We start from the raw sequence: 13,995 nt of genomic DNA, 5'->3' as shown, positions 1-13,995 counted from the left end.
TACATTATTAACTAGTTTGTTTTACATGGATGGGTTCATTTTTGCAACTTTGCCCAAGAAATCTGCTTAACTTAGGTAATTTCCCACTGCAGGAACTCTTCGAATGAACCTCAGGAGGAAGTCAGAGAGCAGGGTCTGGTGTTTAACCAGTGTTTAGTTCTATCTAATTTTGCTCTTAAGGGCAAAAATGTTACTAAGTTAAGAAAAAGAAGGTATTCCTAACTTGCATTGATTTTTCGCCTTCATTGAGATCTAATGTGTTTTCAAAGAGTTCCCTTACATTTTCAAGCATTTAGGTGCATTTAGGCATGAAAGCATCGTCAAGATGACCTGCTGAAAGTCCAAAGCATTGAACTCTTTGGACCCCTTGGTGGCAACTGAGCATCAGTTAAACACCACAGCCTACCTGAGTACTGTTGCTGACCAGGTCAATACCTTTCTGACCAGATGGTATGCATCTTCTGATTGCTGTTTCCAGCAGGATAATACAAAATGTCACAAAGCTCAGATAATCTCAAACTTTTTTCTTGAACATGAAGTCACTGTACTTAAAGAACTACATGATGTGAAGCACGAGAGTACCATAAATCACCTTTAACGTTGAGGCAGATGTAATTTAAATAAACAGATGGGCAGGAAAGGTTTGGCGGCTGTCATGCAAAACCTGCTCAGTAGTTACTTTACATATCATGTAAATGAAGAAACAGCAGGTCAGACCCTCAACATGTTGTAAGCATCACAATCAGCTGACTCATGCAGAGTACTACTGTGTGTGTGCAGACAGCAGCTGAATGTGTGGGCCTCTGAAGGAGCTCCGTCAAGTCGGTGCCCCTTTACCAGGCGCAGGAGGAGCCAAAGCTCGGGGCAAATGTGACTCCTTCTGCAGGTTCCCCACTTTTCTTCATGCTTGGAGCACAATTCTTTTCCCATCTTGATTATTTTTAGTGCAAGCTATGCAGTTTAAAACCCCAAAAATGACATATACATAACACTGTAATCGGAGAACTTTGCAGAACTTTATTGTGACAGCTGATACAGACACCAAACAGCTCTCTGTAACAATTAAAAAAATGTTTTCACTGAAACTAAAGTGAACTTCACCCACTGCTAAATCCTTCCCTCCAAGGTACTGGGGTCATCCCTGCACCGAGTGATTGGAGTAAAATCTCAGTAGTCTTTCCTCATCGCCACACCTGTTTGTCTATCCAAAAAGAGGAAAAAAATCTGATTGAACCCGAACTGTCTAAAGCGCTCCACAAAGCCTCTCTGCACTGCTCAGCAAAGTGTTAAGTGCCTCCTTTTGTGTCAGCAGTCTTATTTACAAATGGCCATCCACCCAGTTTGGCTGCACACACATTGCTGATCTTTTCAAAACCTAATATCAAACCAATAATTCATAAAATAAGCTTCACATCAAGAGCAGAAAGGTAAAACCAAAAGCAGGCAAATTCAAAAATGATCAGTTAGGTCACTTCTCTGCCCAGTTGGCACAGCAATGCCAAACGAGAGATGGGGGGGGGAGGGGTTGTAAAGAACAAGGCCGTCATTGAAAACGCAGAGGGCAAACTTCTCTGCTTATTTTAGAGAAAAAAAAACTGTTCATCTGCCTACATCTTCACATGTCACCATATTGGTTGTATTCACAGAGGTGTACTGGAGTTGTCCTCAAACCACTAAAGCACTAAATTACAGCAGCAGTCCGAGTGACGGGCTGGGAGGAACGCTTAAGTCTCCAACATCAACAATAATACTGAAATATAACGTTTCAATATGTAATAAGTCAATCTATATTGAAATATACAACTTCTTGTTAACCATATATTTCAATATACAAATCATACATGTAAGAGGAAAAAAAAAAAACCTACGGTACTGTGTGGTGATAAAGTGGGATTTTTATGACCCGTGAACAATGGGAATGAAACACGAGACGGATGCTTAAATTTGAAATATACTGATTAGCCTTTCACCTGAGTATGGGCTATTGTCACTGGGGTGGGGAGGCGGGGGTAGCCAAATCCTGTGTCGTCTCACTTTCACTCACACACTAAACACACTCTGCACAGGAATAGTTACAGCTAAGAGGCTCGCAGAAGTACCGTTTTAAATAGCTGCTATAAACACACTCAAAAGAAAGTGTCTAAAAAATTATCTTTGGAGGGGGAGAGAGAAATGAAACATACACAACATCAGAGCTCCTTTTCATATCTCCACCCGTCCATGTGGTTGTATCTCAGTACCTCTCAGTTTTTAGGTGGAGCATTTAAGGGAAACAGAGAGCGTCCAATAAGTTAGTCCGTTTCTTTTTTTTTTTTGCATAGCCAGACAGTGGGCACAACCACTGCAACCACAGAAAGAGTTTCAATGGGAGAGCTGTCACTGGAAGTGGGGAGCCTTGGTCCGTGTGTGTGTGTACCCCTTTCTGTCAGCTGGCCTCGGGATGTTTAGTTGGCCGCTCCCAAAGATGCAGCTTCCTGCTCACAAGGTGGACTCTTTCTGGCGATCGCGTCCGTTGGACGTCTTCTTGACTTTGGAAATGCCCTCGAGTGCACCTGACTCAGTCACTCTGGACACAAACAGAAGAGCAGCAGCACTTTTAATGGCAAACACTTTCTCAACCTTCATCTTAGTTCAGTCGGAATTATTAAATCTTATGGAAATCACAGAAAAACAAACGCTTAGCCACACATTACCCACACGAGCCTCCTCCTTATGTGATGGGACTAAATAGACAGTCAGCACCACTAGAATAGTTTCAGCTCTTTCAGCACCATCACTCATAAAGTAATGTTTTCTTCAATATTCATTTATGATCACACCGCACACATGCTATGCGATATCATAGTGTTTTCACTTTGTGTTAATAAGGACAAAAAACCAAATCTCAATAAAAGACTCATACGGAGATTTGGCTACTTCAACCATACTTTGAAGACATGCTACTTTCTATAACTTCTCCAAGTATAAATTAATCAGGTAGAGTAAGAACTCAGTAACAGGATAAGTTATTTAAATGCCAGGTGTGGGCTCATACAGACGTGTCACGCTTACACTTCATCATTCTCAACGTCGTCCTCGTCCTGGGGAAGCTGGAGATAGGGGTTATTGGATGCTGGGCGAAACTTGTAGCCCGTCAACACAAAGAAGATGAGAGTCGACACCTCCACCAGAAACTGAAGAAGAAACAGTGCGTTTAATAACAGACAGGAGAAAGTGTCTTAACACTGTCCACAACATCCGGAAAATTTCTTTGCAAACAAATAAGTAGCACAGGGCCTTTTTAACATATGCGCTGTTTCACATTCTTCAAGCAACGCTAATATCCCATCAGGCCTCAGAGGGGAATACAGTGCTCTTTAATAAAGGGCTTTAAATAAGTAATGTGCTGGCAGATTTATACCAGCTCACATCAGGCAAGTATTGCCAGTCATTGTTGATTCAGAGAGCACAGACCGTCCTCGACTTTTTTCAAACAACTGCTGTAGCTGCACCGTCATCGTCTTACCTCATAGCACCACTGCCACTGGAAAGGCATAGTGAATTTGAGCAGAATGGCTATGATCCTTGTAAAGTAGATGTAACACACGATCTAAAATGACAGAAAACATTTCAGTAAGAACTCTTTAAATTTGCACGGTTAAACAAAAAAAAATATCAATCACACTAAAATCTTCCTTTTCCTCAGGATTAATTTTGCTTTGCTAAAAAACATTGTCAGAGGCAAGTTTTCAGTGTAACTGGTAAATCTATTACTGGTCTGATTGTTCAGATGAATGGAGGGTCACAGAACAACAGCAAAATACTGGCCTTCTTACCATCACATAATAATGGCGGAAGAGCTTGAGCTTCTCCAAATTCATGGCAGCTGAAAGAAACATGCACCAAGTTAAACACAGAACAAAACCTCTCCACCTATTAAAGCCCTGTAGTTGCAGCAGGACTCACCTTTGCCATCGGTGCTAGAAGCCTCTTGTAGGTGACGGATTGACCTTTAAAGACAGAGACGTGTTATACAATGAATCTGCTATTTGGGGCAAACTTGCATGCATACACCACGTAACACAAAGTTCATTTCGAATTACAAGAAACTACTTATCTCTTGTTTCATAACTTCAAACTGAAAATTTTCATGACTGTTTCATCAAGTAGGCAGGGCTGGACGGCAATGCTTTTGGTCCCCTCTCATTTTTTTCATGAAGTTGAATTATTCTGGGCGTTCTACTCTATCAAACATGCTCCACTTTCCCATACTGATCCTCTTATCCCAGAAATCTTAGTAACTTTAAACACTAGCCCCCAAAACTAATTTGGGACTAAAATGTAATTCAATAACAGATATCACACTGACCACACAACAGGGAAAAGGATGGCTCCACAGCAGATAAGGTCCACCAGAAAGAGGATCTCCTTCCACACGTAGTACTCGCTGGAGCCCTCCTCTGTAGACTCGATGATGATGTATGCGACGTTAGCCAGGACCTGCAGCACGACCGGCGAGCCATCAAAGCAAATACACATAAAAATCACCCAAACACCATTTGATTTGCTGCTCACCTGCAGAGGAATGACGATCATGAAGATCTTCTTCTCCTTGTCGGACAGGATGTATTTCACGAAAGCCCAGCCGGTACCAATCAGCGCCAGTGTGATGAACAGGAGCGCCCCCTTTAGCCTGGGAAGGATACAAACATTTTTTGTGTGTAATACAAATCAAATACAACCTAGGCTAAGACGCCGATTCTGCTGAGGTTCTGCTTACAGGTGTGTTATATAATACATGATGGCCCAGCCCTCAATAGGATGCCCCTTAGTGTTGATGAAGTAATAGTTGATCTGAGAGAGACGGGGACAGAGGCAGAATTCAGTGAGTCTCTTTTTATGAGAGGATTCAAACTCAGACTGTGCTGTGGTGGTGATGCACTTACACTGTGGAAAACCAGTGACATGGACTTTGTGAAGGCTAGCGCTGCCATCAGCCAGTGGATCTTGAACACACTGTAACTGCAAACAAGCACAGAAGAGAGATGTTTAAACACTGCAGGAAATGCTTTTATTCCTACTGCTTAAGGTTCATCCAAATAATTAGTTATGATGTAAATTTTAGTCAAGCAATTGAAAATGTTGGGCAAATGCTTTGGGGCAGGATACTGTATGACCTCTGCAGCTCAGTTTTGTTAGTCTGTCTTTTTTTTTGGGAATGCAAACCTGTTAGCTAAGCTCGAGCCATGTCAGCACAGAAAGCGTTTCAGCCATCTTTAATAAATCCAGCAGTTCATGGGGTCGCATGTTTTTATTCTGTAACTCAATTTTCCTTCTTTCTTCCTTATATTCTGGGCTATGAGCACTTCCAGAGCAACAGTAAGCCACAGCAGAACACTCTGCCAGAGCTATAGCTGCCAAGTTGGCTAAAGGACAACACGTTTTAGTAAATCACTCACTGTAAACCTGCTTTATGTTCCTTTAGTGGGAAGGCTGCAGCATCTATGGGCATGTCTGTAGAGTCCTGCGGGGCACTAGTGGGATCTAGAGGAAGGCCAGTGGTAGCTAGTGCTCTTTCACTGTCATGATTGGAGCAAATACTTCAGATATCTTCTTAAAAAATGTATTTGGGCTGCGTTGTCAAGTATGATGTGTCAAAGAAGCCAAAGTCTTTTTTTTTTTTTAAACTTTATAAACTAAAAGTTCCTTGTAGTGAGTGTGAAGTACTTGAAGTTACTCAACACCCACTGTAAAACAGTGACTGTGCCACAGTCTTCCACTGAGGTGTGAACAGGATCCTATGCTTAATGATCTAATTAGTGTCAATTAGCAAATATTGTCATGCTTCATGTTAGAGTGATTATAACAATAAACACTACAAACTGTGTTCACTTTAGTATGGGGTCATATGAGCCAGTGGCCCTAACCGTATTCTTCCATCATACACTTTGTAGCAAGAGCTTCCCAGATTATGCAAGTGATTTTTTTTTTTTTTAATTTCCAATCCTGCAAAACAGTGTGGTTCACTATTACTTCATTGTGCCCGTGTACCTGTGCTTCATGAGATTGTACACCCAGACCAGAGCAGCAATGAAGAAAACTCCAGCCATATAAAGATAAAGGCGAGGCAGAGGGATTTCCGCTGCAGAGAGGAAGCCATGGGGATTCTTCTCCCTCACTTCAACCTGTGATGCACGCAACATGGTAAGCAGACACACGCACGTGAGTGTGCATTTTATAAACTCAAAAATACTCAACTCACTGCAAACGAGTAGGGCTCGTTAAATCCCGGATCGCTGTTTCGACAGTAGTGGAACTTCAAGCTGTACAGGCCCTCCGCCTCTGAGCCAAACCGTATGCGGAACTGTTGAGAGAAAGAGAAAACACTTCCTGTCAGAGACAATCCTGCCCTTAAACATGCCTGAGCATACTGGATAAGGAGGATTTTCTTACACTGAAGCTGTAGATGCTGCCGTTTTTTTCCAAATCTAAAGTCACATGGTGGCGACTGCTTAGCTAAAATGAAATACAGCGTAGAAATTAATTTTGGGATTAAAATCAAACTAAAAATAGACCAAAATAACAAAAAACAAGAAAAACTTACATTGAATGTCCCTGTCACGTTAACAGCTTCAGGGTTCTGCACAGCCTGCTCTGGTTTCTTGTCATCGCTCCGTTTGTCTTGGTGCTCCGCTGACTTATCCTGATTTTTTGATTGTTGTTCTGAATCACGTTTGACTTTCTCCTGATCTACAGAGCACAAGTGCAGATGCCAGGCACAAAGGTAGAAATTTAGTTTATTCCGAGCATTCTATACACAGGTGGATGCTTTCATATCAAGAAAACAAAAACAAAGGCAAAGTCGAATGAAAACAAAGGACAGTATAATAGCAATGCCTCTTTCCACTAGTACCTACTTGACTCGGCTTAGGCTTGTAGTACCAGGTACTTTTTTTAGTGCCTACTCAGCCGGAGTTCCACACAAATCAGAGGTGATCCAAAAATGATGTTAACAGACTGCATAACACCGATTGGTTAGTCAGTGATGTCAGTGTTTGAGTCGTGAGAGCGTCTTGTTCACAAAAATCAACACTGTGGTCCCAGACTGTGACAAAAAGCCACACGCTGAATAGTAGCTATACAAATCGCTTCGACGCCCGCCATTGTTGTGCCGTTTGTTCCACATATAAATGACGTAACAGCACTTTCAGCCACGTTGTTATGAAGATCCCACGCACATTGGTTGACACTCGACTGTGATGGCAAATGATAAAAACAGAGTCGAGTTGAGCAGAGTAAGTACTAGTGGGAAAGAGCTACAAGTGCATTTGATGAAAATCCTTACACTGTGTAAAATATATCAGAGACTATGAAATTATCTTACATTTGACATATTATGTAAATACCATAAACAAACACTTCTTAAGACCTGCTCCTTTATCACAAAAACAGAAGAACCTTGATGAATACATCTGAGTTACTCTTCTCTTTATCAAAAAATAAATAAAGACAAGCCTTTAATAGAACACTTTAAATAGAATTGTTTTTGGGGTGGGATAGAAATTTAAAGTGTACTTTGTTTAAATGATGCCACTGAAGGAAGCAAAATCCAAATTTTGGTATTTGTGTGGCCAACACTAACCTTTATCTGCTTCAACCCTTTCCTTCGCAATCAGTATGTTGTCTTGTTTATTCACAGCATCCACACTGACGCTACACAAACACAAATTATACAGTTAGCCTCCACACACTGAGCTGCCGACGGCACTGTAACAAACATTTTTGAATATTAGTGCTGAAACATCCACACCTTTGGTTCTTGATATTAATGAGAAAACGAATGAGAGGCTCGGCATTGGTCGCATTTTGAGTGAGCAGACATTTCTTCAAATCCTCTGCCTAGAGGGGGAAACGTCACACAAACACTCACTCAACACCTGTATTCATAATAACAAAACTTTCATAAGTGCATTTCAACAAAAGGCCGTCCTTGTCCTACATGATTGCACAACTGATTTTGAAAGGTCTGAAAATAATGATGTACAATGCTGACAGAAATATTTATGGTGATGTACTTACTGTGTAGGACAAGACTCCATTAACACGCGATCTGGACAGGCTGAACCCAACCTTAAGAAAGTGGGATTACGTTAATCAGTAGGGTTAAAAGCAGCTGATTCAAATCTCTATTTATTTTATAACACATATTTTATCACACTAACTCAATCTGCAAGTTTTTACTGTCAAATCAGCTCTTAAAACATGACACTTGACACCATCGCAAACACAAGACCAAAGGTTGATGAGCTCACTGCTGCTGCTTCATGACTTTTGTGTCAGGTTAGCCCGACTCACTGTTGTTTCGAGCACTCCACTACATTACTTCAGCGGTCACACTGCTTACAGTGTACTCGAATGTTTAACAACAACTGTCTAGGAAGAGAGGCTTATTAAAGGCAATGTTCATGCATACTTTCATTGTATGTTTTTTCCCTATATTTAAAAAAAAAAAAAAAAACCCAAAACAAACAAAACAACAAAAAATGTCAGCGACGTAGTAGCTCATCTGACCCATGAATAGTCACAATTAACAGGCTGTTCCCCACAAAACAGCACATTTTGTTGAGACCTTGCAGCTGAGTAATTCAGGTGAAGACCCATTAGATGATCGTTGCGTGATGGTTTGATTAAATCCTGATTAATACTGTAGGAGAAGTGGCCGTTCTAATGAAATGTGAATAACTGGATGGATTTCATTTATGTTTTAGCTCATTAGTCCTTCAGTCTGATGAATCATTGGGGAAAAATAAATAAATAAAATTTGAAAAAAGGTCAGATTGAATCCTTTTGTTTTAAATGAACTATTAGCCTGATAAATGGTTCTGAGACCAATTTTGTTGTCTGTTCATTTTGTTTCTATTCATTATTTTTGCTTCTGTACCAAGATAAATAGAAATCTTTGCTAAAAAGATGTTCTGGGCTGTGAGGTCAGTCTCCTGATAATGAATATGCAAATTCTCATAACCACTGATCTTTGGCCTTCATGAGTGGTGCTAGTTTCAGTCATTGTGCAAATGTACTGTTTATAAAGTTGGGGAAACCTGGAGTCAGCTGACACTGAAGAAGTCACTTGGATGAGTGACGAAACAGTTTTCTCAGTGAAAACACTACATCCAGATGAACAGAATTAATCTTTTAGGTAAACCTAACAAACACTTTACACACTGTATAAAATATACAAAAATAGAAGAAAATATTGCCACATTACATAGAGAATCCACAAAATAACAACACAAATATGTTAGCTGGGCCAAAAATACTTCATTAACTCTGTCTGCAGCCTAATCGAGTCAAGATATTAATTCTTTAACAAGCAGTTAACAAACATATAGTTACATTTTTTCCCTTCAAAACCTCAGTGTTAAAAAAATTTTTTTAATTAATTAAACCTGTTGATGATTATAATTTGCTGTCCATTTACACAAAATGGACAGCGACTGTGGGTTTGATTATGGATCTGCTACGGTGAACCTGTTTATTAAAACCCAAGAGGCTGTACAATTATTAACAAAAACTGAAAAATTCCACAGATAAAGTAACGCAAACTCAGAGCCTTCATTTCCAATCACGCATTAATTTTGAGTCTCTGTCCAAAAGGCATATTTTGAGTGAAATTCTTAGTAACAAAGATGAAGAAAATGTTCTTTTCATTCAACTTTTGTTTTAGTTTGACCACATATGATAAGTTTCATGGGTCTTTACAGGACTGCTAGTTGTTTTTATTTTTATTTTTCATATTCAAAGTCAAACAACTGTTGATGCACCTGTCCCGAATTACAGATGTGGATTTACATTTATGGAGAGGCTGGAGAACATTTTGACATAGTTGTATTCAAATGTGGCCTCAGATTTAAAGGTTTTATGCAAACAAATGATGAATAGAAATGGAATTGCACATCTGTAATAGATGTGCAATTTCATATTAATATATAAAACCGTACATCTAACGGTACTGCCTGGTACAACATTACCTCTAGCTTGAATTTGTTCCTGCTTTTATTATTATTATTATTATTATTATTATTATTATTATTATTATTATTATCTTTCTTTTTGTAATTCAATTCTATCGTTTTGAAGAACACAATGCCACCTGTTGAAAAGAAAGGTCAATGAACCACCGCATATAACCAAACACACACACCGGACTTACTGGGTACTTGCTGAAGTCCACTGAAGTCTCCGGGACTTGCAGTGAATGCAGGTAGACATCCAGAGTTCCGTTAGCGTAGAAGCCAAAGTCGTTGAGGTCGATGGTGTGGCGAATTTCATTCTGGTTGTAAGAACAAACAAGTAGAGCTCAGCTGTTGTGGTTCAGTCAGTAAACATGTCTCCTAAGACTCAGATTTAAGAAGCTTTGGTAGCTTTTCTCGTGCGCCCATAACAAAACCCAACGCGACATTATGTTTGGACTGTCCTCTGCCATTAGAATTAATTACAACATACGAATTGAGTAGTAAGACGCTCGACGGGAGCAGAGGAAAACAACACGCCATTAGCTCCCGAGCTAGCGCTGTCATAATTTGTTGCCTTACCGTCAATGTAAGCTTGTGTATTCTTGCTTCGCACCCAGGCAGAAGTAATATGAATAAAAATCCAGCCACAAAGCAGACTCTGTGCCCCACCGCCATCGCTGACTCGCTAGCGGTAACTAGCTGCTAATACTAGGGAGCGTCAATCCTTCCAGGTGGCTAAATAACAAGCTAGATAGCAGACTTGAATGTAAACCAGGTCAAATGCGAGAGTTAGAATCTTTCAGCTTAGCTTTCCGGCTCTTAAACGGCGTCGTTTACTATCAAACTACAACCATGTATCTTGTTTTCGAATTCCTTTCTGCTGTCATCGCTTAAGGTAACAGCTAGCTTGTAGGCGTCACGATCTGACTTCCTGGTCTGGTGTCAAGAACAAAACGTTGATTAAGGTGCGGACAAGAGCGTCAGCTGCTGCGGGCTCACACCCGCTACAGTGCCACAGCCGAGATATAGACAACACTCTGCGCAAGCAACCGGAGCAATGTAGGCTTTAAAACTGCCCACCCGTACAACCCGCTTTTCTGTACTAATTTTGTGTCAGAAAACGATAAATGTTGTTCAAGGATCTGACTACACCTTATATGAGTTGTCCTAGATTTTGATCACGTGGTTCAGCCCTGACACTAAGCTTCCGGCTAAAATGAGTTCACGTGATTAGAATGACCCTCCACGTCGGATACAGTCTCTCTGTGTTGTTACGTTGCGGAGATGAACTTTTGACACGTGGAGCTTTTATTGTTTCAGACATTCAAACTACGAGTTTACGTTTTGTTGTCTCACTCAACAAATGTTCTATATTCTCTGTACACGTTATTTGTATTGTCCACAAATCGCGATTATTGTTCAAACAAGATCATTTTTATAGCCCCTCTGATGACATGGTCCAAAAAATAAATAAATTGTGGCCACAAAATACTACTTCGTGCCGTCGAAATAGTATAACGTGCCCACGAAATACTTATTTGTGGCCACGAGAAAAAAAGTCACTAAGGGGGATTTTCTGGGACTTCCAGTCATGAGAAGCTTTGCAGCTGTCTTGAATATTTTTTTCACCTGGGAATAAACTTTCTCACTGTAATATGATGAGTTTCAAATTATTTGGAAATAACTAATAACCCTTTAAAGATTGATGGATAGAGGCTGCTAAGATGTCCAGATGTATTTTTAATATATCCTGATATTTAAAATTGTGAAAATGAATGCGGGTGTAATGTCTTTTTCACACAACAGTAAATCTACAACAACTGACTAAACAACTGATGTATTATCACCATTATAGCTGAACTTGTATGTGACTCCTGCTTTTAGTTGTTGCTGTTGTTTGGCTGGAGTCTACACCCCTGGTGTAGACTCCCCCCTGGTGGGGGGACTCCAGGCCTTGAGAGCCGGTGTGCTGCAGGTTTTAGATGTGTCCTTGATCCAAACAGCTGATTTAAATGGCTAATATGGCCTCAATATATCTTGAAGTTCTCCAGAGGCCTGGTAATGAACTAATCATTTGATTCAGATGTGTTAACCCAGAGTGATATCTAAAACCTGCAGGACACTGGGCCTTGAGTTCCCCACCCCTGGTCTACACCAACTCCTGAGGTACACATCTGGCTCTTTAGCAGCTCGGTGCTCATTGGCTCTTTGCTATTCGTGTCATTCTGGTGCTTGGGCCTGAGCAGGTATAATGGTTCAGTAATATAGATAACTGATTGCATATTATTCAATTCTTTTTACATTGTAATTTGATTATCTTTTAAAATAATTTGACCAACTTTAATTTAAAAAAAAATAATACATTTTTTTACAGCCATTTACACCAGTTTTTCTTGATCTACTGTTTATGTCTTGTCCAAGTGCTGCTCTGCACACAGCAACATGTGCACACACACACCAGCCAGCAGTCTATGGTGAGAGGTTTGCTGCAGTCAGACAGCTTGATGAAGTGTGTGGAGGCCAAAGAGAAAGAAAACCATTTCCTGGATGGTGATATATGAACAGGAGAGATCAGCAAATTTATAGAGATGCTCGATAGAGACTTGATTATTATCACAGTCTTAATTCCTCTTTTTTTTTAAATTTTTTTATTCCTATTTATTCTATTTATCCCCTTCGTATATTTTATTTATATTGTCTCTGTATTTATATATATGTGTGTGTAATATTCTGTAACTCTGTAACTTCTGTCGGTGCTGTGCTTTTTTGGAAATCGAATTTCCCAGAGGAACCCACCCGAGGGATTAATAAAGTTCTATCTATCTAGAAGTAAGGGTAATATTTGATATTCCTATTTCTGTAACAATCACACTTATGAAAATACACAAATTTACGATAAAGCACATGTGCTGACCACAGAGTGAAACTTCCCACAAGAATGATGCATGGAATTTTCTATTGATTCTATTGATGTCAGATTAGGGATTGTGGTCAACAGATTTAGTTTCAATTCAAGTACCTAATCGTAGCCTCAGTGATTATATAGGACAAACATGTCTTAGTCAGCTGAGAGTAATTAAAAACATTACATTTACACTGTAACCCATGGCAACCAAGGTTTGAGGTGAGGAGGAAGAGGATGATATTTTATTATGACGCCGGTGGTGTCGTCGCTTTTTATTTCCTTGGGGAACTTCTCGTCTTACAATAAAACAAAGGTATGATCCTTCATATCTTGAGTCCAATGGCACAGACATGAATTTAAATGGCACAACTTCTCTTCTTCTCCACCTTTGGGGTGCAACATATGTATCCGGTCTTCAGCTACAGATGAAATCCGACTAGTCAGAAGGAAGATGTCCGTCTCGGCCACCATATACAAAGGAAACATGCCGGCTTCCACAAACCGGCGCACAAACTTATGTATTTTTAATAGATTGATTGTAAGTTCATGTGAGTGCATCAGTTTGTTGGAAGATGTAACCACTATGTATGTTTATGAGTACAATATCAAGAAGTGGATGACACAGAAACATCAAAAACACAGCTTCACCTGCTGACCTCAGATGAAAGTACGAGTAACTCCTGACACGTTTACATACAGAGCTTAACAGGCCTGATTTAATCTGAACATTTCAGAGTTTGTTGAAACAGCAAAGCACAGGTGGACATTTGTACGTGTTACAACAGATAAATCACAGGAATAAAGATTAAAATGAATAGTGGCTCAATATCATTCAGGCTTTATTTTCAGGGTTCTGGGATATAACTCATGCTGTTTCATGATAAAGGAGGATAAAGAACCCTAAATGACCCTGTGTGTTTGTTATACAGTCGACTCCCGGTAGTCGTGGTGATTTGGGACCACAACTGCCGCAAATACTTGAGAACCCCTCTAAAAACGCTTATAACTGCCTATTTTAATAGTTCAAACACCAAATATATCTTAATCTAAAACACTTTATATGATTTCAAAGTCATCTTACAATATTGCCCTTAA

General features: G+C 39.9%; 1 protein-coding gene across 1 annotated transcript; it reads right to left on the bottom strand.

Moving 5' to 3' along the window:
• Positions 1-994: 994 nt before the first annotated feature.
• Positions 995-11,228, bottom strand: gpr108 (G protein-coupled receptor 108). Its single transcript, XM_026171695.1, has 18 exons — positions 10,575-11,228; positions 10,193-10,312; positions 8,059-8,109; positions 7,790-7,878; positions 7,622-7,692; positions 6,584-6,729; positions 6,433-6,495; positions 6,242-6,343; positions 6,031-6,164; positions 4,926-5,001; positions 4,760-4,833; positions 4,555-4,672; positions 4,349-4,479; positions 3,946-3,989; positions 3,816-3,865; positions 3,506-3,589; positions 3,052-3,173; positions 995-2,566 (listed from the first exon to the last, which is right to left on the bottom strand). The coding sequence occupies exons 1-18, from the start codon at positions 10,668-10,670 to the stop codon at positions 2,479-2,481; spliced, it is 1,659 nt and encodes a 552-aa protein (XP_026027480.1). The 5' UTR covers positions 10,671-11,228; the 3' UTR covers positions 995-2,478.
• Between the last annotated feature and the right edge of the window lie 2,767 nt (positions 11,229-13,995).

The sequence above is a fragment of the Astatotilapia calliptera genome, chromosome 6 (genome assembly GCF_900246225.1).
Source record: "Astatotilapia calliptera chromosome 6, fAstCal1.2, whole genome shotgun sequence".
In the NCBI taxonomy this organism is placed as follows: domain Eukaryota; kingdom Metazoa; phylum Chordata; class Actinopteri; order Cichliformes; family Cichlidae; genus Astatotilapia; species Astatotilapia calliptera.
This window is presented reverse-complemented; position numbering and strand designations above follow the sequence as displayed.

Coding starts and splice junctions, on each gene's coding strand:
- gpr108 (XM_026171695.1), bottom strand. CDS start 10,670: ATGGCGGTGGGGCACAGAGTCTGCTTTGTGGCTGGATTTTTATTCATA. Junction 10,313..10,574: donor TACACAAGCTTACATTGACG/GTAAGGCAACAA, acceptor TCTTACAACCAG/AATGAAATTCGCCACACCAT. Junction 8,110..10,192: donor TGGACTTCAGCAAGTACCCA/GTAAGTCCGGTG, acceptor CACTTTCTTAAG/GTTGGGTTCAGCCTGTCCAG.